Source organism: Centruroides sculpturatus, unplaced genomic scaffold (genome assembly GCF_000671375.1).
Source record: "Centruroides sculpturatus isolate CEXI.00-Female unplaced genomic scaffold, Cexi_2.0 scaffold300, whole genome shotgun sequence".
Lineage (NCBI taxonomy): Eukaryota > Metazoa > Arthropoda > Arachnida > Scorpiones > Buthidae > Centruroides > Centruroides sculpturatus.
The window spans coordinates 686,045-712,961 of NW_019384507.1; the positions used below are offsets into that span (position 1 = coordinate 686,045).

The window sequence follows — 26,917 nt, forward strand, 5'->3', positions numbered from 1 at the left end:
AGTGTTAAGTAACAATGGAAGTTTTAAGTAACAATGGAAGTGTTACGTAACAATGGAATTGTTAAGAGAAAGCGACGTGCAAGATTTACAGGCGCAGATGCAGTTCTTTCGTTTTTGCAGGAAATCGAACATATTTTTAGAACCATCTAAAAGTTCTCTAATTAGTCTGGAAACAAGGGGACCCAATTCTTGCATTCTGTGAAAACGGGTAAGGTTGACTGTAACGTAATAATCTTTATCTTAGTTATCGTTACTTTTGCCCGAGCAACGCCAGGCCCACCTGCTAGTTAAGAATAAACCAGAAACGAGTTGCTCAACTTTTCCGGCAAAATTTAAAATTCTGCTGGCGCTATCTATTATCATATTTTATTGAAATAACGAATTATTTTGACTTCTTTCTCGTAAATTTATATTAAACACTACTCTCACTGTATTAAAATACTTACCTTTAACTTCCGTATCTTTTTTAATATCTACAGGTTCTTCCGTTTTAGGACTGCATAATATTATTTGACGAATAAAACATATCACAGAACATATAACCATTTGAGAGATGCCATATAACAATGGAAGCAAAAGTAATTTTGGATATTTCTACAAATAAAATATATTTCAGAATATTTTCAAATTATAAATAATTAAAATTATTTACATTACGAAACTTACCGCAATATCAAAAGATAATGAAATGACACTAAGTGATACAGCTACATTTTGAATACCACTTTCAATTCCTACCGTTTTACATACTGCGATGGGTCTTCTAAAAAGAAATGCTATACAAAATCCTGTCAGAATTCCAACCAGTGGCATAAGCGCAGAAGTCACAATGTGTTGCCAAGTTAAACGAAGAAGGGCAGAGCTAAATAATATCATTTCTAATACAAACACCACTGCAATAAGCACCAAACCTAATACACTACCACACTATCAACACAAACAAAAACATTATATTAAATGTTATATGTGTAACAAACATTTAACGAGAAACTATCTCACCTTGGTAACGTATTCAGACACTTTTGGAACTTTCCATTTCAAAAGCATACCAAAAAGGACGGGAGACGTGATCATAATTAAGGATAAAGCCATATTAAGATAAGGTATGACCAATTTGCTGGCCTCGGTATCTTTCGCATAAATCCAGACGTTAAGAGGCATCATGCCTAATGCCAAAACAGTGGAAATCGTTGTCATTGTAATGCTATTTTCATAAATAATTATATAATAATTATAAATGAGAATTTTCTGAAGAAAATGTTAATATTTGTATAACAAACCTTAATGATACATCACCATCTACGTAATACGTGAAAGTGTTGGAGACAGCACCACCCGGACAGCACGATACTATTAATAACCCTGCAGCTACTGTTGACTCAAATTGGAATATTTTATTAAAAGCGTAACCTAATAAAGGCATTATTATAAACTGATTGCATAATCCAATTATTGGTCCAACAGGTCTCCGAACGTGCTTCCAAATCTACACAATAATAATATAATGTAACACAATTATCGTTGTAAATATATTATTAATAAATTATATAAATGATTGTTACTTGTCTCCAATAAATACACGCTCCCATTGCAACCATTATTATTATCAATGTCATGGTTAATAATACATCGTGGATTAATTTAAGATTTGGAATTATATACGGTTCAACATCTGTTACATTATCACTTGTTGAATTATATTCAATAAATTCTGTAGTATTGTTTTTCATTGCAAATTACAGTACTTAATTCGACGATTCTGATGATAAAATAGGGTGGTTTCACGTTACTTATGTGGAAAATTTCACATCGTTTTAACAATTCTGAAATGAGATAATTTTCTTAATAATATATATAAAAAAATTAATTAATGAATTTTCATAGTTTTATAAAGGAAAAATTTAGAAGTCAATATTTATTTACAGATTAATTATGACCGACCTGTATTTAAAATGTACCCTTATAAAATGTATTTAAATATGCATTTTATAAGGGTGTTTAATACAGATCGGCCATAATTAAAGTTTTCCTGTTCAGATCATTCTGGCCCACGAGTGGCCGAATGGAAAAAACCACGGAACACTTATATTTGATCGTGGGTTCGTGTCTCGTCAAAGGGATTAGTTACCTGGAGTTTTCTGGATTTTCTTTCCATTTTAATAGTGTCGGGTTTCCCATGGACCCATAAAAGTTTTTCCGGAAGGAGTTCTCCCTAGGCAGATTGCACACGTGTTGGGTTACGTAACCGAATAAGCCAAACCAGAATATTCTGTAGCTGTAACCAAAAAGCAGATTGACACCAAAATTTGTACACCGATTATGGAAAGGACGCAAAAAAAGGATTTTACAAAATAAAAATACGTTCGAAGTATTACTGGAGAGCGGTTTGCTTTACGACACAATGTTCATCGTCTTCAAAGTTTACATCTGAACAATTGGGCGCATATTGATAAACATTTCTTACATCAATAAACAGCCTTTGCAGAAGGCATGCCCCTTGTGAAACGAATAAATGTGTTTTTCTTGTGTATTTTCGTGTAAAGCGCCTTCCATTGGAATTTTTTTGCATCCTTTGTGTAGTTTTTATGCAAATTTTGGTGTCAATCCGCTTACTGATTACAGCTACAGAGTGCTCTGAATAGAGAAACTAACTATACCCACCCCAATACTTTAAAACCATTTAGCTAAGAAATTATCTTGCCGGTGGGCAAGTAAATAAAATCACACACCACTAACCGCGGGTTCGCGCTGACCTGATAGTAGAGGTTGCGGCCGACGTTTTCATCGCGAAAACGTGAACGTCGGACGTTCAGCTCCCCCTTCCTGTAAGCCTAGAAGTTTGACAATGGCGTTTGGAACGTCAGTGGAATCATGCTCGACGTTCCAAACGTCATTGTCAAACTTCTAGGCTTACAGGAAGGCTTAGCTAATCGCGAAAGCGTGAACGTCCGACGTTCACGCTTTCGCGATTAGCTAAGCCTTCCTGTAAGCCTAGAAGGCTGCGGACGACGTTTTCATGTTTTCCTGTAAGCCTAGAGAAGCTGCGGACGACGTTTTCATCGAGAAAGCGTGAACGTCCGACGTTCACGCTTTCGCGATGAAAACGTCGTCCGCAGCCTCTCTAGTAATTAAAGTACCTATTTGTCCGTGATCGATTTTTGTATTAGTCTAATCATTTGCTTATTTGGAACTACTATTTAAAGAAAAAATAGGAAAGAATGCAAAGTAAATGTTCAATAAATTCTTGAACCTATATTAGGTACTGTTTCTAGAGAAAAAGTTTATCAAGAATCGTTTGAACGGGCTTACATTTTTTTCTTATCAGCATAATTCTACAATAACAAGTAAAATGGCTTTCTAGAGCTCGGTTGTAAAATTTACGAAAAACGTAATATATAAATATAGTAGTAGAACAGTTGGAGTGTCTCTGTAGAAGGAATTATTAGGCAAATCGCAACGTAATTTTATGTTCATTTGTTTAGTTATGGCAACGCAAGACTTGGGCGATCTGCCTAGGGGAATGCCTTCCGGGAGGCCTCTTTTAAGGGAAACTGGTCTCTATTTAGGCGTTACAGACATGGAGAAAACCCAGAAAACTCCACGTGGCCAGCCCATGCAAGCGAGGCGCGAACCCACGACCGAAACTGCCAGTGTTCAGGGAACGAAGACCATTTGGCCACTAGTGGGCCTATTCATGTTCGTAGTGTCCTGAGTATGCGGTTTCGGTTTTCGGTAAATTTTTGCTTCAAAATTTAGCCGCTGGGGTAAAATTCGATGTTACTATCCCTTTAATGCGTACATCTCTTACTCCACTGTCTTCGTGCGGAATAAAGGACAACTAGAGGTGTCAGCTCGTCACGAAAGGAATATTCATTCATATACACTGATCACGTGTGAAGAAAATTCCAGTATAAAAACGAACTTTTAGGTTTATTTAGTTAAGGCCACCAAACATATGGGCGACATGTCTACAGGGATGCCTCACAGGAGAACTTTTTATGGGAAACTGGCCCCTATTTAGTTGTCACCCACGTGAAGAAAATCCGAAAAACTCCACGTGGCCACTGTGGTCAGCCACAACCAGTGTTTAGTAGTTTTATTCACTCGTCCACTGAGGGACCCCTATTTTTAAGAAATTCTAAACGTAATTTGGAGTCATTAATCCTTTATAATAGTCGTGATCATAATTAAGGATAAAGCCATATTAAGATAAGGTATGACCAATTTGCTGGCCTCGGTATCTTTCGCATAAATCCAGACGTTAAGAGGCATCATGCCTAATGCCAAAACAGTGGAAATCGTTGTCATTGTANTAAATGCATATATAAATGCAGATTATGTAAATTATATTTATTATATAAATGCATATTATATAAATATAAATGCAGAATAAAAATATTTTTTATGTATTTTTATAGTAAAGTATAATTAACCATAATTTTTAAAACAAATTCTTAACATTAAATTTTTAAATATTTTAAATAATAAAATCTATTTTAAAAAATAAATTATTTTACAGGTGATTTTATTTCATTAAATTCAATATTTAGATAAAACTCTTCCAATTCTAAATTTTCTCATAGGTCAAAGGATTAACTTATATTCTTGTGTACGTCATAATATGTATAAATACTCATGTATATTCAAAATACATTGTTAAAGTAAACAAGAATATAAAAAGATACTTTGTCCTATGGAAAAATTAAGAACTGGAACTGGAATTTTGAATTTATAACTATTCTAATTATTGTGTTTCTCATTCCTTTTATAAAACACAATTTTACAGTAAATATAAATTAAAGGATGATAAACTAAGGGGAGTCCATTACCTCCAAAATCATAGTCCAAACTTTGTAGACCACAATAAGTTTGTCTACATAATAATTAAATTCATCTTTAAAGCAATATCACTTACTTACAAATAATTCTCACCTTAAAAGAAAGAAATTTTAAAACTTCATACACACACAGATGTAAAATTGTTGATGAATTGCTAACAGAAAAAGCATCTACAAACTTGAAAATACTTCACTATAGTTAATAATTATAATACAAAATATGACGACATGCAATTATGAATAACAATTCATGCATTGATATTTGACACGCATTGTTTTATACCCTTTTCATGTAAATGTATTTATATACAGGGTGGGCCAACGAAAACGAAACGGCAGAGATATCGCGTTCGTCCAAGCAAATCGCTCGGACAGGTCGATTTTATTCTCAAGGGGGACATCTTCAGCAATAAAGTTTTTGCGATTCTGAATACAACAGACAACAAAAAATTTTAAAAACTCATTCATTTTTTATTAACTAAACAAACATTTATTTCAAAATCAAGTAACAAAAACTTTCAGAATCGTAAAAACATTCAGAATTCAGAATCGCAAAAACTTAATTGATGAAGATGTCCCCCTTGAGAATAAAATCGACCTGTCCGAGCGATTTGCTTGGACGAACGCGATAACTCTGCCGTTTCGTTTTCGTTGGCCCACCCTGTATAACGGATCCAGGAAAGTAAAAGTGACTATATACAATTATGAATGTACGTAAGAATTCGTGAATTCACAATCGTTTTATACTCTTTACATGTTAAAGAACGATTCGGTAAAGAAATATGGCGGATAATATTACATAAAAATTACATTTATATACAATAATGTTAATTGCATAACATTATGAATGATTGTTTTTATTCTCGTAAATCAAGTTGTAATGATTCATCAAAATGACAGCTGATTATAGCAATATTCTCTTTAAAGTCCATTGAATGGTCCTTCCAAAATTATAAATCGTGGAGTTAAATTCCGATTTTGTAATATTTAAGGCTTCCAAACTTTGTATTTTGGATTATTATAATGAAAATCCAACTTATAATTTAAGATAAATATTTACAAATTATCTGTAGTTATTGACTACTTAACTGAGTTGTCATTAAAATTTGTTGAAACAGAACACAGAAACTTTAACCCTCCTGTACACGCTTCTCGACCTAATAAGACGTGTTATAGACTCCGATATTTTAGAATTAATACTATTTAATCCTTCATTAACATTTGCCTAGGGGGATGCCTTCCTGGAGGTTTTTTTTAAGGGTAACTGACCCATATTCAGGCGTTACGGACGTGAAGAAAACCTGGCAAACTCCCCGTCCTGGCGAGATGCGAACCCACGACCGAACTTCCAGTGTTCAGGGAACGGAACCGCTTGGCCACTGGTGGGCCGATTTTTTTAGCTGCCAAAGGGTTTAAAAAAAAAAAATTGAAAACTTAAAAGAATAAAATTTATTAAAATGAGCTGTCACTGTCCATTACGTGTACAGTTTAAGGAGGAGGCAGAGAAAACAACTGTATGCAAACAATGGGGAGAGGGGGTCGAGACATTGTCTACACCAGCGATTCACAACCGGGTGGTTTAAGATACGCGAAAAAAAATTAATAATGGCAGATCTACTATGAGAATATTCGGATTCTGCGATGAGGCATTTGGTGGTGTCACGGCATTCGATGCTTAGTTTTAAATAAAAATATAATTATAATACTTTTTCGGCTATTATATATAACAGAGGGAAAGTATGACGATCAGTCAAAAAATGACCTTTCCCAGATTTTCNGTTTCTTTCAATATACGCAATCAAAAATTTTCAAGAATAAATACTTTCGACATATATTTTCTTATTTATATATATTAAGTTTACAAGTTTACTAAATTACATAATATTGTTCTAATAAATTTAAATAGTTGTAACGCTCTGATAAAACATAAAGTAGCAAGCGCTGGTTCTATTGTAATATTTAAATAACTTACATGTAAATTACTATACGCCTTTCAAAAATACTTTTATATTGTATATATTTACAGAAGTATTAATAAATTTGACTATACGTTACGGGTAAAGTCAGCGATTGGATAATGCTAGGATAAATGGTAGCATTATAACTTTATCCAAGTCACGAGCTGATGACGGATGAATGATGCAAGAACAGGCTTTTTTCAGTGTTTGTTTACCGTTTATTACATAAAATTGAGTATAGATTTAACATTTTTATGGGCGTGAACTTTTTGTTTTTTAGACAATACGTCAGAAAACAGAGATAGTGATTTGCCAGACGTGGCAAGTTGTCGTCAGGTTTCAACCCAATTGGCGATGATTTTTTCGATCTTCAATTGTATTTATTACTGTGACCAACTCTCCGGTATACGCCATTTAAGCTAGTTTGTAAATCAAAGTTACTTTAATCTTAATTCTACAACTTTTAAAAGTACAAGTTTTAAAGTTATATTTTGTGGTCTTTTGGTAAAATAACTAACTTATCTTCGTCCACTCATTTTTTTGCGTAATAACTACTATGTAAATAAGAAATTTCAGTTGAATTTAAAAAAACAAAATTCCTTCTTTATCTATCCAGTCTGCATTGTAAATATCGCAGATTATTTGAATAAAGTTTTTTTTTTAAATTTTTTTTGCTTTATCCAAAGTGGGGTGGATAAAGCAAGGGAAAAAAATGGATACCCTTTTTAGGATAACGTCAGGTTGTATGTGACTTGGATAAAGCACGCTTCATACGGATACAGTACAAAATAAATAGGTTGTTAGTTGCTTTAATCTAGTTTTATCCAATTCACAAGTTTATTTTATGATGATATATTCATAAATAGAGAAATCCCCATGTTTTTTTAAGATCCCCGAGTCCAAAAATGTAAGGATAACTGGCCCCTATTCAGACACATCTTGGCAAGAGCGATGATCAGCGTTTTCTAAAAGAGAAAATTAAGCCGATACTACACATTTGATATTAGCCAAAAAAGGCTGCTACAGTTGTGAAGAAAACCCGGAAAACTCCACGTGGCTATCACGTTCGGGCGAGGGGCGAACCCACGACCGAACTCCTAGTGTTCAGGGAACGGAACCGCTTGGGTACTGGTGGGCCCTTTATATTTTCACCAATCCGTCATACTTAATACATAACAGAGAGAAACGTATAAAAGCCGGTAAAATAAAAATGGCAAATTCATCAACATGGCTGCCTAATTATCGAAAGATATGAATGAAAATGAATAATTCCTTCAAGCGTTTAACTTCTATTTACTATTCATTCAAATACACGTTTACAAGTCCCCCAAAATAACATGAAATGCATCAAATAATATTAAAAAATTTCAAATACTTTAAACTTTATTAAATAAGTAAAGTAAATCAAAATTTTTTAATGTAAGTTATAAAATGACGATGTTATTTCTCAGGATTTCCTCATTAGTATAATTATTCACCACTTAATTTCCTGTAATCGTAGTCGCTATCAACGCGAGAGGATAAGATCGTATTACAGTAAATAGGAACGAACAATAATGAAACATTTGTACAGTTTTATTATATATTATACAACTATATTGTATAAATATAAACATATATAAAAATGATATGTACAATTTGAGCTACTTTTGACTTTCTCCCTTCTTCTGTGTTGTTTATAATGTAATTTTCTCAAACTACTTCCCATGTAGAGGAGATCGGGGCAACTTCGGCATGCGGGGCAAGTTTGTCAAGCGCTTTTTTTAAAAAACAAATTAAAAGGAGACTTTGGTTATAGGTTAGGCAGTTGAGTTTTATTGGTGGCTTGTTGAGTGTAGTGTTTTTATTGTTCTCCAACAAGCGTAGTTGAATTATCAAGCAAATTTTCATTTTCGTTCAATTCCATATAATATTTTTTTTCCATTTATATTGAATTGGCAGGTTTTGTTATAATTCCATGATAACGAAAGTTACTTTTCCTGTTAGAAGGATGTAACTTCAACTTATTCACGTGGCCAGATCGTGGCTTGGCATTCTGTTCTCAGGGTTGTACTTAATGTTTCGAAATCATGACTAGCGGGGTAAGATCGGCAACATAAAGCCACATTAGAAGCAAAGGATAAAAATCAAACAGATGATAAATGAAAACATGTTTGCATTTGTTATTCATGTATATATGTCTTTGAACTTGCATTTCGTTGTAATAATATTAAATGGGTGTTGGATTTGTATTTCTTTGTTTTAATAGTGAATTCCAACTTATACATTGTTAATAACATAATTTTATATACGTGCCTATCTTGCCCCATTACTGTTGCCCCTATACCAGGGGCAACTTTAATAAAAATAATTAAAATAATTACAACTTTACAAAAAGAGAGAAGTTGCCGATCTTGCCCCTATACCCGGGGCAACTTCGTCAATTTCTCTCTTCTTGTAAAGTTGTAATTATTTTAATTATTTTTATTTCCAAACTGATTTTAACCAGTTCTATAGTAAGGTAACATTCCAATAGACAATATGCAAAGCTTTTTTTTCAGTTTACAGCAGTATTTATTACACAAAATTTAAGTAAAGCTTAACATGCCGATCTTGCCCCGATCTCCCCTAATAATGTGCGTGTACAATAGAGCATGGACCATCTCCCAGAAATTGAAGAAGAGACTTTAAAAGGTTCTGTAAATATTTTCTGCCTGATAATTTTATTGGCATGAATAGTAAATAGGCTTATAAGAGCAAATTTGTATTCCAGTGTGTTCGTGTAGAACAGCGGTTCCCATTTTCAGCAAGTTTTATTTTGCGTGTTCGTCAAACAGTGGCGCCCTGGTCAATTATACAGCACTGTACAATTATATGTAAAAAATATTTTTGAGATCGAAAAGCGTTGGAGGAAATACACAGATAGATATAACGAAAAAATCCAGCAACGAGCCGACCCTACTAGAGTTACGACACATAACCCCTTTTATCTTCTCATCCCCTTGACCTTTACCCACCAAAATTTATTAGCATCAATACCCCTAAAACATAAACCGCCCTGAAAAAGTTTAGAAATTTTCGACAAAAAGTACAGGAGTTATTAAGCTTGAAAGTGGATGAACAAAATCGTACCATACCCCACACATACTAACATCAATACATACAGAAATTACCCTCGAAGTTTTTTGCATTTCTCGACGTTTCAAGGTGTCCTAAGTCCAAAAATGTAAAAATCTGTGAAAGGTCATTTTTTGACTGATCGCCATACTTTTCCTCTGTTATATATAACAGCCGAAAAAGTATTATAATTATATTTTTATTTAAAACTAAGCATCGAATGCCGTGACACCACCAAATGCCTCATCGCAGAATTCGCATATTCTCATAGTAGATCCGCCATTATTAATTTTTTTCGCGTATCTTAAACCACCCGGTTGTGAATCGCTGGTGTAGACAATGTCTCGACCCCCTCTCCCCATTGTTTGCATACAGTTCTTTTCTCTGCTTCCTCCTTAAACTGTACACGTAATGGATAGTGACAGCTCATTTTAATAAATTTTATTCTTTTAAGTTTTCAAATTGTTTTATTTTTAAAACCCTTTGGCAGCTATAAAATCGGTTCACCAGTGGTTAAGCGGTTCCATTCTCTGAACACTGGAAGTTCGGTCGTGGGTTCGCATCTCGCCAGGACGGAGAGTTTGTCAGGTTTTCTTCACGTCTGTAACGCCTGAATATGGGTCAGCTACCCTTAAAAAAAAGCCTCCAGGAAGCCATCCCCCTAGGCAGATCGCCCAAGTGTTGCTTTGCCATAAGTTAATAAAACAAACAAACAAGCTACAAAATCAATTATTAATCTGTTTAATTGTATAATCTTCCTATTTACCTCTAATTTAGCTATTATAATAAGTACAAAATTATGCTAATTATGAGTAAATTTAGCGTTACGTACCAAGAAAATTAACTTAAAAATTATTTGCGAGGAAGTAAAATAATATATTTAAATATTGTTCATTTTACCTGAAAAAATAATTCTACTTAAAGTAATTTGATTAGCATTTCGTCAGTAAAAAGTTGTCTGGACGACACCATAATTGAATGTAAGGTAGGTTCGGAATATAAAGTTAATATATGGAAAAAAAAGTAGAACAACTTCAATAAATAAATTATCTAATTTGTTTGGCTGTATGCCAAGTCAATGTACAAGAAACTCTCCTGTTAAAGTATATATTGAATAAATTTCGTATAAATTAATCACAAACTGCAACATATACAAGAGTTATGTACAGAATTAAATAAAATTATTATTTGTGAAAGAAATAAGCTCAAAGTGGAAAAAGTTTACGAAGAAATAAAGTAGTTTCGTCACAGGTAAGGTCCGCTTCTATGTATGTTCAGGTGCGTGTGTGTGTTACTTAAATGTAACATAATAATTATTATAAAAATATAGAACATGAGAATGAAAGAGTCGTTTTTAATTATTTATATTCATTAAATCTTTGTGTTTTAAGTGTGTTATATAAACCATTTTCGCAATTTATAATGACATTATTTTTCTAGTAGAGTAATATCTATTAATTCAATTTAGAGGTACAAAATTTCCATATATATAGATTACCCATCACAATTAAATAAATATAACATCGTATAATTTCATATTTACTGTGTGCGTGGCAAGATGTGTATAATAAATAACGTAAACGAATGTACTGTATAAACAATTAAATGGAAATTATTTGTATTTTCATTTTATTAAAATATTGTAAAAATAGGGGTCAGTTTTCCATAGAAAGTCCTCCCAGATTGGCGTTTTGATTCTACATATATATTTATTTATTTTATTCCTAATATCTAAAGAATCATCCTCTTCTATTGCATCATAATATAATAGGCCTATATTTATAAGTCTACAATTATTCAAATTGCCTAATTGTCAAGGTTAAAATTTAAATGGAATATTCTAGTCGTTGAATATTTTCTAACATCTAAATAGGGACCACTTCTTAACCCATAACTACTAAAACCGAATAGCATCAATGCCCGTAATACACAAACTTCCCTGCATAATTTTAGAAATTTTTGATAAAAGGCACAGGAGTTATTAATAAATCTATATTTTATAAGATAAGTGTATTAACTGAATAAGCACTTCAGTCAAACACGTATTTTTATTTAATTACTCGATAAAATAAACTGATAAGAGAGACAATTGCTGTTGAAATTGAATTTGACTTCAAAGCAGACATGTTAAATACTACAGAAGTCACCCCTAGTAGTAATTCAACGAATAATTATACAAATGACTTAGTTATTAATGAAGATCTTAAAACAGCTCAAGATGTTTTAATCATCATTTTAATAATACTAATTATGATCGCAATGGGGGCGGATATTTGTTGGAAACAGGCAAGTACCTCGATTAAATAGTTAAGTTTCATTGCACTTATAATTGCAATTTTTGTAGATTTGGGTGCATATTCGAAGGCCATTCGGTCCTCTAATTGGTCTGTTTTGTCAATTTGTAATGATGCCATTCATCGGTTACATTTATAATTTAATATTTATGTTTGAAACGAGAATGGCTGCCGGATTACTTATTATATCGTGTTGCCCTGGGGGTGCCATCTCCAATGCTTTCGCTTATTATTTAGATGGTAACGTCTCCTTAAGGTAAGTTTATATTAAATGTTATTGATAGTTATTTAATAAATCCACGTAGTAAAATTGTTTTATGGAAATTTAGTGTCACAATGACTACAATATCTACTGTCATGGCATTAGGGATGATGCCTCTTAACGTATGGATCTATTCAGTTAAAAGTGAATCTGATAAGTTGCATATACCTTACGAGAAAATGGCTTTATCATTAGTTATGATAACTTCTCCGGTACTGATAGGTATGGCAATCAGATGGAAGGTTCCAAAATATTCTGTGTATGTCACTAAGGTAATTATAAACACGAATTTTGAATTGCATTAGTTGTAACAGTATAAATAATTATCATTTATCCCTTTATAGTGGGGGAGTGCAATCGGTTGTATGATTCTTGTGGCTGTATTAATAATAGAATTCATCTCTTTTCGAGAATCACTACACCAAGTATCTTGGAAACTAATCTTAACTTCCATATCTATGCCTATGACAGGGATGATAATGGGATATCTCATAGCATTAATTTGCAGAAGGCCGAGTGATGTACGTAAGACCATATCTATAGAAAGTGGAATACAAAATGCAGCTGTAGCATTTAGCATTATCATGTTGTCGTTTGATATTCGAGTAAGTATTATTTACGTCAGGTAATACGTCAGGTATCAATACAAAATTTTCGAATTAATTTTCTTCTTTAGAAGCACATCACGATCCTTTTAATCCCATGGTTTTATGGTACTGCCCAATTTGTAATATGCTTACTTCTTTGTTTAATTTATTATATTTATATAAAGTACTTGAAGAAACAAAAATCTCTTGAAAAAGAAAATATCTTCGATAAGGAAGACAAAGGTGATTTTGTTATATTATATTATAATCAGTGCATTGTATAATTTTATCAACTCTGTTTTATATTTTTCAGAGATTACTAAGCTATAATATCATTATCAGTTTAGTATCATATATAAATAACATTAAATAACTTCTGTATTTTATCAAAAGATTTCTAGTTATTGAGGATGGGCAAATTATCTCAGGTATCTTATTATTATTATTATTATACTATAAATTTACTCCAAGAAGTAGTTTTATTATGTAAATTCTCAGATTTGTTAAATTATTTTTGAATCTAGTAGCAATAAAAAGCAAAATAAGTAATTAAAAATTTAAAATAATTTTAAAATCTTTTTAAAATTTTATTTTAAAACAATTTAAAATTAATTTGTTTTTTCAGATTAATAAAAATTTTACTTCAAACTACCGAAAGTTGAGAAACAATATTTTACCTGATTATTGTTTGTTGTGTTGAGAAATAAAAATAAAAATATTTTGCCTCAGAACAGAATTTCATTTCATTTGTATTTATAAAATGGAGCCTTATTGTATAATCTCCAGTTAATTATTTCATCTCGAAAATTATTTCTAATCAACCATGTGTCTTTAGTTATAATGCCAATTTCATTTGATATTGTAGTCACTAAAAGATTCTTTTTTGTTTGGCTTCGTTGAAATATGACAACGCATCAGGTGGCGATCTGCCAAAGGGAAATCAAAAATTTCCCTTCCGTAAGAACTTTTATGAAACCCCGGAACCCTCACATTATGAGCCCATTGGTCAAGCGCAAACCTGCGATGAATTACCAGTTTTTAGTGGCTTTTTGACCTCTCGTGACAGTCAGGAGGTGAGGGACGAGGCCCGACATATCCGAGACAGATTGACCAAACATAAATTCCTGGTTTTCTCCTCCAAAATTCACGGATTGGTAAGCTGATTTGTTAACTTCTTCGGACATCACACCCTACAGCCATGTAGTCAGCAATGAGCGTATTGCAATTTCTCCTTATTAGCAATGTATCATCATATAATGAGTTATTGTTTAATCTTTTACACGTCATAATTATTGTAAAGCAAATTCTATACTTGCGAAATCTTTCTTAAGTCAGATTAATAAACCAGTCAAGAACAATAAAATAGTCCGTCTCGTTTTTCTTTATGCTGTATAAAGATGCTGGCGTACTTGAATCAAGCCATATTTTTGTAGATTGGAAGCTGAATCAAAATGGCGTAACTTTATATTTAATAACTTCCCCCTAAAAAAAGATGGTACTTTCTGAATATCTTGTAATATAACGCCAGCATACGACTTAAAGGAAAGTTAGAGGGTCCAATTACACGTGCACTGACCGTAACTGTTTTTAATTTCACCTCTTGTGTATGAATAAATGGGATCTTTTGTAGATAATTGGCACCATAAAATTATCTAAATAAAACTTATTTGAAGAACGCAATTTTAAAATTAAATGTTGGGGAGATTTTCTGTGTGTATGGATGTTTTGATTTTAATTTAATTTGTATTTATTAAGTGCATCACTCAGATGTATTACACTACATCGACAAAGACACATACAAGATAAGAAGTAACAGAAAATAAAATAAGATAAAAATGTACAACATGCATACATAAATCGATTATTAGCTAACAGCCGTAATTCATAATGGCTGCTAAACGCTTTTTACTAACAAAAGTGATTAAATATCCATATAGTTCATTTAATACATAAAAAATATAAATTCGACTATTAACAAAGCTAAAAACTTTGTATTTGTTTTTAGCTTTGTTAATAGTCGAATTTATATTTTTTATGTATTAAATGTAAATAACGCCGGCCATGGATTTTATTATTTTTACTTAAAATCCATATAGTTCTTTGCGTGCAAAAGTATGGGCTGGACAGGACCAACTAAATCCTGAAGATGAAACTTTCAGCTTCAGCCTGAAGCGTTCTACTTCGTACATATGACAATCCTAAATGAATTGCTCCACAGTTCCGGCTTTACCAATTGCACAAGAGCAGAAGACACTGCAAGCCAAATTACGTGCCGCTAGATAACTGTTGATGTTTCCATGACCAGTTAGAATTTGAGAAAAAGCAAAGGAATAACTCTTAATGAGATTTTTGAGGAGGTCATATACTGTAGGTTAGAATAATTTGGTAACCGGTACCTTTGGTCGACGAACACCGTGATTGATTCCACTCGCTGATGAGATGTTAATAAACTATCCCAATCAGGGCATTCCTAGAATATGGCTGTAACTACAAAATTGCACATGGCCAACACATTTAGGAAAAACTGTAGGCCTATATTGTTTTTGTGAATTTGAAAACATTAAACATATTCATAAACGTAATTATAGATTTAGTTGTTAATTGATTTAATTAACTGTAATCAATGTTTTAGAGAATACTACGGCGTTACTCCGGCAAAAACTAATAACAGCAAAGATTAAGATTATCAATAAACATCTTCAAACCCGATATCCAATATAGTAACACACCAACCGAATGCCGAAAATCAATCGGGCTATTTTTATGCTTACCTCTAGTGCCAAATTGATTACGTAATTTATTTAGTAATTAGCATAAAAATAGCCCGATTGATTTTCGGCATTCGGTTGGTGTGTTACTAGATTAAGATTATCTCGCACTTTTAACCCTTTTTTCTTACTCATTCCTCCTTGTGGGCACTAAGAACACATTATTTAATCAATTATTTAAAAATTATAATTATTAATTTAGATAAGAGATGGCACCCAACCTCTACCTCTAGTAGCAAATAACTTTAGCATTAATTATTAAAAAATTAGCGGATTTATAGCCCGAGTATTAAGGCGATCGTTTGAGTGTGTATCTATGTATTTATCATAATTCATAAAAACAAGACTACAAAAAGTTAACTTAAAGTAGAAACAAGAAGAAACATAATTTATTTTTAGTTTATTGTTTATGCTATCATAAATTAATAATTGAAAATACGTTTGTGGGCTTTAGAAATACTGTAATTACATTGTCTTACAAAATTACTAGACTACTTTCTTGTAGCATAAGTAGGTTATGAAAGAATCTACCTCACAGTATACACAGAGCGGTAGTATTTTTCTGCTTTCAAGGTTTTTATCTTGTCACAATGAGTGTGGACCCAGCTGCAACACTGCACGCACTGAATCACGATACGAATAGCTACTTACTTTAACTTTAGGAACTGCATACATCCTGCCACACTCATTCAAACCGTAGCGTCAAATGGCAAAAGCATTGAATACTTGTAATTGGTCACGGGTTAGAGCCCGACGAATGGGCTAGCCACGTGGAGTTTTCTGAATATAGTTCACGTATCAACACCTAAATAAGACCCAGTTTTTCATTGAAAGGCTTCCCAGTTCATTACAAGCAGTTTGTAGCGGTCCAATTTAGGCAAATTGTAGGTGGATTCAAAAAGGTATGTTTTATCATTACATTTGTACTGTGATATACAAATAAGTACGTCATATTGTAACTAAGATAATACACTTTACATTAGTAACATTGAAAATTATGGTACTTACAGGATATATAAGAAAACTAATTTCTTATGTCAGAAAAAAATAATATTCACGCAACACTACTTTCCAGAACTAAGCGACACTGAGAGGAATGGCTTCCTCGTTATTCTAGCCTCTTCTATCTCCACTATATTAACCTAATGGAACCAACAATGACGCTGCAATATCTCTATTTTCCAAGAACCATTCCACATTAGGCAACTTTTCGGGACATACCAAAGCAAGAAAAAATTTTGAAGTTTTACTTTAAGCAAATAATAAATAATCTGAGGTCTTTAAAATGCAGATTGGATAGATAAAGGAGGAATTTTGTTTCTTAAATCAACTAGAATTTATTATCTATCTATTGTGCAAAACTTTATATTGACGAAAATAAATGTTAACAGGATAATTATTTCACAAAAATATCAGCAGATTTAAATTTAGAAATCGTACTTTTAAAGCTCACACTTGTCGCATTACCTTTAAAGTAACTTTGATTTTGTGGGGGTTGATCGCAGTAATAAATGCAATTGAAAAAGAAATAAAGGTCCTCTGGTAAAGCTTTTAACGATTTTTGCATTTTTGCAGCGTTTTACACCAATCCTTTGTGTATTCAAACACATTAAGAAAGTCTCCTAACCAATTTGTGAACAATTTGCATGTGAATAACTCCTAACAAATAGAGTTTTGTCTCATCATGTGATGATCAGATCGGGACACGCCGATAACATTAAGCGAAGTACATTAATACGGATATAATTAGTGGAAATAATGGCTTTACTAATTAACATTAGTGTTAATACTGATTAACAATTGCTGGTTAATAGTCACCATATAAAGACTGATAGCATGAAAAGACAACTTCAAACGAATACTTAACCAAAGTATGATAAAGTATAGTAAAATAAAGTAATCAAAAAATAATGATAAAGTATAGGTCCTAAAATATCAGACTCCAAAATATATTAAAATAACTTATATACAGTAAGACCCTGCTTAACGCGGGGATACGTTCCAGTAAGTTCCAGCGCTAAATGAAACAGGTCATATTAACATATAAATAATGGGGATAAGTGAAACAGAACAGAAAATAAGAAAATTTATGTTTTTTTTTGTAACATTTATTGTTAAATACTTTTCATTGCATTAATTATAGACTTATTTATTGCTGATATCGATTTTTATTCATAAAACATTCATAAAAATCAAAAAGAGTTCGAGTAAAGAAATTATGTTTGTAATGAGGAAGGTTCTTCCTCCTTTAACATCTTTTATTTTTTTGTGAAGAAGTCATCTAATGTCGTTTGCCTTTTCCTGTTTCGTTCAGCAAGCAGTTGTCGATAGCAAGACATCGCATCAATGACACTTCGTCTCGCCTTTGAACTTCTATCAAAATTTAAATCATTTTCTATAAACTGATCCATAATTTCCGTTATAGTGGCTTAAATTTTTTTTAGAAAATCCATAGAAAGTTCCTTTCACTCCCCATCTTCAGAAACGCTAATTTCGTCATTTCGTGCACCTATTATACTAATTCTTTACGATCGTTGTTGGAAAAACTTTCACCAGTTGTAACTTGTTTCTGTTTTTAAATCGATTGAACCACTATCGATTAGCTACGAAATTTTCACTCGTGTTGCCTTTTTCATTCTGAATATGGTTAAAAATTAATAATTATAATAATTAATTATAATTTATTTTGTTCATCCACTTTCAATCTTAATAACTCTTGTGTCTTTTGTCGAATATTTCTGAAATTTTGCAGGGAGATTTGTTTATGAGATACATTGCTGCTGTTAAATTTTGGTAATTAAAGATCGACCGGGTGAGGAAATAGAAGGGATCATGTGTCATATCTCGAGTAGGATCAAACTACATTAAACCTAAATACAGTATATTAAAATTTATACTTTAGCCTATTTTCCTGGATTTGGGCAATATTATTATCGGAAATACGTATTTTCTTTACTCGTATAGCCCTAATATTTTAATTTGTCACTGCTCTATATTCTTATATAGAAAATATTCATAATTATAACGTTAATTTTAAAGTATTTCAGATACATTTTGTACACTTTCAGATACTGTAAACATCCATAAGATGAATGAAAGTGAAGACTCGTTTAAGATAAATTTAACTTCCAATTATACAAATGTTATTCATTTTAATGAAGATTTCAAAAAAGCTCAAGATATCTTAATAATTATATTAATTATATTAATTATGATTGCAATGGGAGCAGATATTTGTTTTAAGCAGGTGAGTAGACGACAGGAATTATATTTACTCTACAGGGTGTCCCAAAAGTCTGGATGTACGGTACGTTAAATAACGTGGAGATATTCATTACATTACTTGTGTCCAGACTTTTGGGACACCCTGTATTTAAATTGCTGAAAAGTGTTTCTTTTTTGTAGATTTGGATGCATATTCGAATACCATTTGGTCCCCTGATAGGTTTATTTTGTCAGTTTGTAATGATGCCTTTAGTAGGTTTTATTTATAATAAAATATTTAAGTTTCAATCAGGAATAGCAACGGGATTACTTATTATATCGTGTTGTCCCGGTGGTGCAGTCTCTAATGCATTTACTTACTTTTTAAATGGTGACGTTTCTTTAAGGTGAGTCTCTAAAGCTTTGTTAATTAAAAGTTTACGTATTATAAGCATTTACATTATAATAATTTTCAGTGTTACTATGACTACAATATCTACCATTCTAGCATTGGGTATGATGCCTCTTAATATGTGGATATACGCAATTAGAACAGAAGCAAATACGATAATAATACCCTATAAAAACATAGGTTTGTCTTTGATTATAATTACTTCTCCTATATTATTAGGTATGGTTATAAAATGGAAAATTCCAAAGATATCTGCATACGTCACGAAGGTAGATTCTATATTTTTGACCAATTATTATTATTCTAAAGTAATTTATTTTAATTATTATCATTTTTCATTGATAGGGAGGAAGTGCGTTAGGTTTTACGATTCTTACTACGATACTAATATTAGAGTTTATCGCTTATCACGAATCGTTTAATCAAGTATCCTGGAAGCTTATCGTAACTTCTATATGTATGCCTATAACTGGAATGATATTGGGATATTTAGTTGCATTTATATGTAAAAGACCACAGAATATATGTATAACAATAGCAATTGAGAGTGGGATTCAAAATGCAGCCGTAGCATTTAGTGTTATCGTTTTATCCTTCGATATCAGAGTAAGTTTTTTTGTGTCCTTCATACACACATGTCCAAAACTTAAGGACGACACATTGCTAGCGATGTTAGCTAGAAAAAGTCTTAGTGTCGAGCCTGTCACGATGTCGTAAGTGCTGTAACACTGTTCGAAGTGGACATATTCCATACCGACAGGTCTCTCTGCCCAGGTATTAGTAAGCACGTTTCATGTACGTCCAATTGCTGTATATATCTTTCTCATCAAAGACTTCATTTTATTGCATTGATTTATAAACTCCTACATGCAGGTGTGTATTACCGTGTTATACTTAATAGGGTTACTCTCTATTCGTGTAAAAATGTCGTCGTTCTTAGATTTTGGACTAGTGTGTATAAATATTTTGTTTATTTTATTAATATTCCTGAATTTTTATCTACTTTTAGAAGCATATTTCAATTCTTTTAATTCCCTGGTTTTATGGGACAGCGCAAGTTCTTATATGCGGTTTTCTTAGTATAATTTGCTATATTTATAAGAAATGCCTGAACAAACAGCAACCTGAAGAATATGTAAAAAGTATTGAAAACAAAGGTAGTTACATTCAATTACATATAAAACTAGCTATTAAATTTATATATAAAACTTTATTTTCCAAACGTTTCAGACATTCAGGTGAAGCAAACAGACGAAACGACAAGATTTTAATTGTTTCATTTTAATTATTGGCTCACATATTTTAAAATAGTTTTAATTTTTGAAAGGCCAAGCGGTGTAGGGCACTAATGGATTCTGGTTCAAATTCAGATGGTTCAGAAATGAGCCAGATGTATCGTGTTACTATTTTACTAGTTTAGTATTCGGCTACCTCCATTGTAAGTTTGGCCAAAACTTTCATTCCTTTTAGTATCCTCATGGCGAAGGGCTAAAGTTAAGATTAAATATATATATTTTTAACTTTATTAATTTATAATGTGTTTTATTCGGTGGTAGACAATGAATATTATTAAATATTCTGTGGGAAAAGCATATTTTTTTTTAGTATTATATATGACTATCTTTCATATAAGAAGCTCTAAGAAATCCAAGTTTCAATGCGGGTCGGTGTCTGAAAATTCCTTTTAGATTTCAGAAATAATAAAACATAAATTTCTGTAGATAACTGTGTATCATTAGTCATATTTTGTTCATTTTACTTAAAAACAATAAAATTATCCATTGTTTTCTGCTGCTATTCTGGACTTAATACTGTTTTATTACAGTTTTTATTATGCACTAGCTGTTACATGCGGCTTCGCTCGCGCGGATTTTGCAAGCAAACCCTCTTTACATTCAATATTTCAACAACCGTAGTAATTGTTATTTAACACCTACCGCTGAGAATGATGAGAATTTCTGAGAATCAAACAAACTATTTTCAATTTTATCAATTTTCTGGAACGTTTACAATCGTTCTATAATCGAACCAATATGCAAAAAGAAACTGGAATTTAAAACGGTTCGAACATTTGGTTAAAAAATCGAAATATATAAATATATTTATAATAATGTCTGAAATGTTATCAATTTAATACCCCAAGTACTTAATGAAGACTAAACGTGATTAAAAACAAAAAATCCGCATCTAAAATAGTACAGTAGAAGCCTTTCTTCAGGTTAGACTGCTTTCCCTCTCCCCCCGCTGGGGAATTTCGAAAAATCCCTTTTTGTGTGCGTTTTCATGACGTACCCTAATTGTGTACCAAATTTCACCTCTAGGTTCTGGAACATTCTAGAAAAAACTGGAACATTCTCATTGAAACGTCACACATTTTCGAAGTCAACCACTTTCAAACCCCATATCTCTCACACTCTTATAGCTATCGAGACGCAACCACCATAGTGAACGATGGGAGACTTGGGGCTACTACCACACACAAACACCATTCATGTGTGATGAGTAGGTGAAAGGTAAAAACTCTATCTTTACCTTTAAAATTAAGCCTTTTTGCCTTTTTTAATAATAAATAATAATATAAAAGTTATTTTTATATAACATCTCGTAACAGACAGCGCCTTATACAATTTTAACATTGAGCTAGTGTTGTAGTGTTTTTAAATTTAAATATTTTTTAAACGGAGATTTTTATCATTAACAAAGTTTCTCTTTTAAACTTTTAATGTTACTTAACTTTTATATTTTTTTATAATTGAAAATGATCTGATTTCCCAATGATCCTTTTAATCTCCTGTTGAGAGTCGAGCAAGAACCCTTGCCAGATTTTTTATACCACAAATAACCTTTTTATATTATAAAATTTCATTTAAAAATATTATTTGTAGATTTGTGATGCACATTTCCAAAAAGGTGATACAACTCCCTCATTTAAGAACTTTCTTATTGTCTCTTGCAAACACTTTTGAAGATTTACTTTATAAATGAAGTTTGTGAGAATGGTTTTCTTTTCTATTGATCTGGTGTTTGCTCCTAGCTTCTATTTGCAGTTTGTGTAATACAAAAATGCATGCGAATATAGAAAATTTAATATATTCTTATTTTAACAAATATCTCCAAATTTCTTCTTTAATTTTGCATTTAAAAACTAAATAAATTTATACTTGTACTGTTTCATATCAACCATTCACATAGCTTTTTATTTTGAAAACTATTACTTAAAGCCTTTAATTATATGTCAGAGTAACCTCTAAATAAAAAGATGTTCTATTTCACATTATAAAAGGAATTCCTGACTTTAACTCGCAGTTTACAGCACGTAGATAACATGAAATCTATGTCGTGACCTTGGAACTATGGACCCAATATGGTGCTCCGTAAGGAAATGATGTTCTGATAGACCTTGAATGCGCCCTTGGTGTCATCTGTTGAAAAATATAAAAATTTACCTTCACTTTAATTTATATATTAATTTTATCGAAAGGAAATACATCGGAGACCTTATAAATTAAATGCACCTTTTATCATTATACGAGTAATAGTTTCGAAATAAAGAATATACGTATTTTTTATTTTTATTTACACGAGAAATATTCATCAGTTTTTAAAATAAATAATTAAAATAATTTAATATTAGTTGTTTTTTTAATTATATAAACAATAAACATATTGTTAGGTTAATGACCTTATTAAAGGGCACGAAAATAGCTAACGTCCTTCCTAAACAGATACTAACATGGTATATTTTTATATATAATAATTATAAATTTATTATTATTATTTTCTAGACAAAATCCAGGATAAGTTTAACGATATAAAAATTTGAAAACAAGAATTTTTAATTAAAAATTCCTACCAAAACAAATTAAAGTTTTGTTACATATCACATGATTCTTTTTACATTCACGTCATTAGCTGAATTTAAAATATTACTATTTTACTCGTTTAAACAGATAAATATTTTTAATATATCCATTTATTCCTGTGTCGACCGAGCGAATAAAGTAGACTGTCACGTGTTTGCACCTCACCAGGTTTTCTACATGTCTTCTGTTTAAGTGAATAAGTCGACACGGGAATGCCCTTCTTTGCAGATCCCCAAGTGTTGAGCCGTTTTAATGCTTCAACCCCATTTATTTTTCTGTCGTTTTAGGTGACCTATAAACTGAAAATAAAATAAATATTATTAAAATGAGTGATAAAACTTAACGATAATATTCTGATATGCTATAGTAAAGTCTGCGCTTTGAAGAAGCATAATGAATAGAACTGAAGATTCTCTCTATTCAAATTCAACAGTTAATTTTACAAACAATACAATCAATGACGATCTTCGTGCAGCTCATAATGTTCTCATGATTATTTTGATCACATCGATTATGATTGCAATGGGTGCTGATATTTGTTGGAAACAGGTAAATAAATTGAATGCTCTCTTAATTATATATAGAAAATTGCTCGAAAATGTGATTTTGTAGATTTGGATGCACGTTCGAAAGCCATTTGGACCAATAATAGGTGTCCTTTGCCAATTTGTGATGATGCCATTGGTCGGTTTCATATATAATAAGATATTCAAATTTGAACCTAGAATAGCAGCGGGATTACTTATAATGTCGTGTTGCCCAGGAGGGGCAGTATCTAATGCTTTTGCTTATTATTTAAACGGTGATGTTTCTTTAAGGTATGTTTTGTTTGTTTATATGTCTTAAATATATATATTTAAATTACTTAATGATAATTAATGTTTTAGTGTCACCATGACTACTGTATCTACCATTTTAGCATTAGGCATGATGCCTCTTAATGTTTGGATATATGGAATCAGGATAGAATCTAATGCTTTAATTATACCTTATAATAATATTGCTTTATCATTGATAATCGTCACCTCTCCAGTGTTGGTAGGTATGGCAATTAAATGGAAAGTTCCGAAAGTATCTGTCTATGTTACTAAGGTTAGATATGTTTTTTTTTTTTTTAATTATATTTTATAACAGTAGAATATGAGAGTTTTGTTATTTATGCAGTTTTTGTGCACTTTCAGGGAGGAAGTGCTATAGGTTTTGCACTTATTATAGTTGTATTAACAATAGATTTTGTCGTGTATCAAGAGTTTTTATGTCATATATCATGGAGACTTATTGTAACATGTATAATTATGCCTATAACCGGGATTCTATTGGGATATTTCATAGCTTTTATTTGTAGAAGATCAAATGCCATTTGTAAAACCATAGCGATTGAAAGCGGAATACAAAATGCGGCTGTAGTGTTTAGTGTTATTATTTTATCTTTTGATATGAAGGTAAGTTTTTTAAATTATTTAATTATATAATAATTAATGACTTATAATAATAATTTTGTATTTACAGAAATATTTTACAGTTCTTTTAATTCCATTGTTTTATGCAACGTTTCAATTTGTTATATTTTCTGTCTTTTGTTTCTCTTATAACATTTATGTTAAGTGTAAAAAGAAAAACGAAGCGGTTCAGAACACGGAAAACAACTTAATCTGAAAAAGTGATTTTATTTGGAAAAATATGTTTAAATTTTGTTTTTTATTTTAAATTTCTGTGCAATGTTAAATTTAATGATGTTAAAATACATTTTGGATTAAAAATAAACTGTTTTGAAACTGTTCATCGCAGAGATTTAATTCCGTTTAGATCGAAAGAAAAGGGATTAATTGTAACAAAGCCTGATTTTCATATTTTTTAAAAATTGTATTTGGAAAACCTTTAAAATTTTCAAATTTGATCAGACAGTAATGGGCAACATATTGCGTGCCTCATTGTACTAGTTATAGTGCAATGAGACACCATAGTTTGGTTTATAGTTCCATAAAAAAAAAAGGGGGGGAAACATTTTATCGGCGAGAAAATAACTTTTTATCGTTTACTAAAGATAAATTATTATTGAAACGGTGGATTCATTATATTCAACAAGGTCCAGCAAAGGAATTTCATGTAGGCCTATTTAGTCCAGCGGCGCCCGCAGTCTGTACGAAAACCCCTTTCGTACAGACAAGCTTAAAAAAAAGCGGGATGTCACAAGCTTAAAAAAAAAGACGTCATACATAATGCAAGAAGCTTCAAACTATGATTAAATATTATAAATTAAATTACATATTATATTTTCATCTATTTTTGAAATTTAGAGACCCAATGCTAAGAAATTCCTTAAGTCCATTCGTATTTCTACGTTAGAATAATTTAATATTACTAATACAGTCGTCCAAATAAACGATACGGTTAAAATGCCAGTCTACTACTGCTGTGGGGCACCCAGAATCAAATCCAACAAGCAATCCCAGGAAGTTTTCATGAGCAATCAGTTTCTGGTTACGGGTGTCCGGGATCAAAAAGGATGGACCACCGGAAACGTCTCCATTGTGCGCTTTGTCTAACCCATGATGATATAGAATAAAGGCCCTTTTAGCAAGGTAAAAATCATCAATACTCAAACCACTAAATTAACACCTAAATAGGGAGCCAGTTTTCCCATAGAAAGATCTCCCAAGAGGCTCTTTAAATTTAAGAAATGTTTGTGTTCATATTCACTATTGTGATAAGTCCTATCATAAATAACTGGTTTAATTTAATAGAAACATTTAAATAATCTTTCATTATATACAGTGTAGAATATAAAAAATACAAATTAAATAAATAATATTGAAACGTATGATAAAGTTCAATGATAAACGCCATAACGATACACATTGCTGCAGTTGAATGCTCTGAAAAGACATGATAAACTGGACTGAAAATTCTCTCCATTCAAATTCATCAAATAATTTTAGAAATTCTACAAATGAACGTCTTAAAATAGCACAAGACGTTCTAGTAATTACTTTCATGGCATTGCTTATGATTGCAATGGGTGCGAATATCTGCTGGAAACAGGTAAATAAATTAAATTATTGCTTAATTGTACGCAGTAAATAGTTTTAACGAGTAAATTTATAGATTTGGATGCACGTTCGAAAGCCATTTGGACCAATAATAGGTCTACTATGTCAATTTGTGATGGTACCATTGGTCGGTTTCATATATAATAAGATATTCAAATTTGAACCTGAAAAATCAGCGGCAATACTTATTATGTCGTGTTGCCCTGGAGGTGCTATGTCTAATGGTTTTGTTTATTATGTAAACGGTGACGTTTCTTTAAGGTAAGTAATAAAATATTATAAATTTATATTGTAAATATTTAATTATAATTATTAATTTAGTTAAAGAGATGGTGCCTGAAGTCTACCTCTACCTCTAGTAGCAAATAACTTTAGCATTAATTATTAAAAAATTAGCGGATTTATAGCCCGAGTATTAAGGCGATCGTTTGAGTGTGTATCTATGTATTTATCATAATTCATAAAAACAAGACTACAAAAAGTTAACTTAAAGTAGAAACAAGAAGAAACATAATTTATTTTTAGTTTATTGTTTATGCTATCATAAATTAATAATTGAAAATACGTTTGTGGGCTTTAGAAATA

The 26,917-nt window shown here is 31.5% G+C and overlaps 4 protein-coding genes across 5 annotated transcripts in view; 3 read left to right on the top strand and 1 right to left on the bottom strand.

The window, feature by feature from the left end:
• The window catches only part of LOC111622263 (solute carrier family 10 member 6-like), a 20,722-nt gene extending 1,899 nt beyond the window's left edge, over nt 1-18,823 (bottom strand). The window contains exons 1-6 of one of the 2 annotated variants that reach the window (XM_023364616.1): nt 16,812-18,823; nt 1,563-1,823; nt 1,281-1,486; nt 1,000-1,204; nt 667-927; nt 447-594 (exon numbers count right to left, since the gene is read on the bottom strand). In XM_023364616.1, coding sequence (XP_023220384.1) covers nt 447-594; nt 667-927; nt 1,000-1,204; nt 1,281-1,486; nt 1,563-1,730 — 988 coding nt within the window. In that variant the 5' untranslated portion in view covers nt 1,731-1,823; nt 16,812-18,823. Of the gene's footprint in view, nt 1-446; nt 595-666; nt 928-999; nt 1,205-1,280; nt 1,487-1,562; nt 1,824-10,792; nt 10,890-16,811 lie in introns of those variants that run through there. The other variant, XM_023364617.1, reaches the window with a different exon arrangement.
• Nucleotides 10,985-21,326, top strand: LOC111622261 (ileal sodium/bile acid cotransporter-like). The gene is made up of 7 exons (XM_023364614.1): nt 10,985-11,143; nt 18,872-19,050; nt 19,209-19,414; nt 19,484-19,688; nt 19,765-20,025; nt 20,429-20,576; nt 20,650-21,326. The coding sequence occupies exons 2-7, from the start codon at nt 18,892-18,894 to the stop codon at nt 20,688-20,690; spliced, it is 1,020 nt and encodes a 339-aa protein (XP_023220382.1). The 5' UTR covers nt 10,985-11,143; nt 18,872-18,891; the 3' UTR covers nt 20,691-21,326.
• On the top strand, nt 11,509-13,766 carry LOC111622262 (solute carrier family 10 member 6-like). Its single transcript, XM_023364615.1, has 7 exons — nt 11,509-12,178; nt 12,237-12,442; nt 12,516-12,720; nt 12,793-13,053; nt 13,125-13,278; nt 13,349-13,463; nt 13,661-13,766. Exons 1-6 carry the CDS (start codon nt 12,017-12,019, stop codon nt 13,363-13,365), a joined length of 1,005 nt encoding a protein of 334 aa, XP_023220383.1. The 5' UTR covers nt 11,509-12,016; the 3' UTR covers nt 13,366-13,463; nt 13,661-13,766.
• Nucleotides 21,327-23,177: 1,851 nt separating the features above from the next.
• On the top strand, nt 23,178-24,990 carry LOC111622246 (ileal sodium/bile acid cotransporter-like). The gene is made up of 5 exons (XM_023364598.1): nt 23,178-23,831; nt 23,895-24,100; nt 24,170-24,374; nt 24,464-24,724; nt 24,792-24,990. Exons 1-5 carry the CDS (start codon nt 23,676-23,678, stop codon nt 24,936-24,938), a joined length of 975 nt encoding a protein of 324 aa, XP_023220366.1. The 5' UTR covers nt 23,178-23,675; the 3' UTR covers nt 24,939-24,990.
• The last annotated feature ends 1,927 nt before the right edge of the window (nt 24,991-26,917 follow it).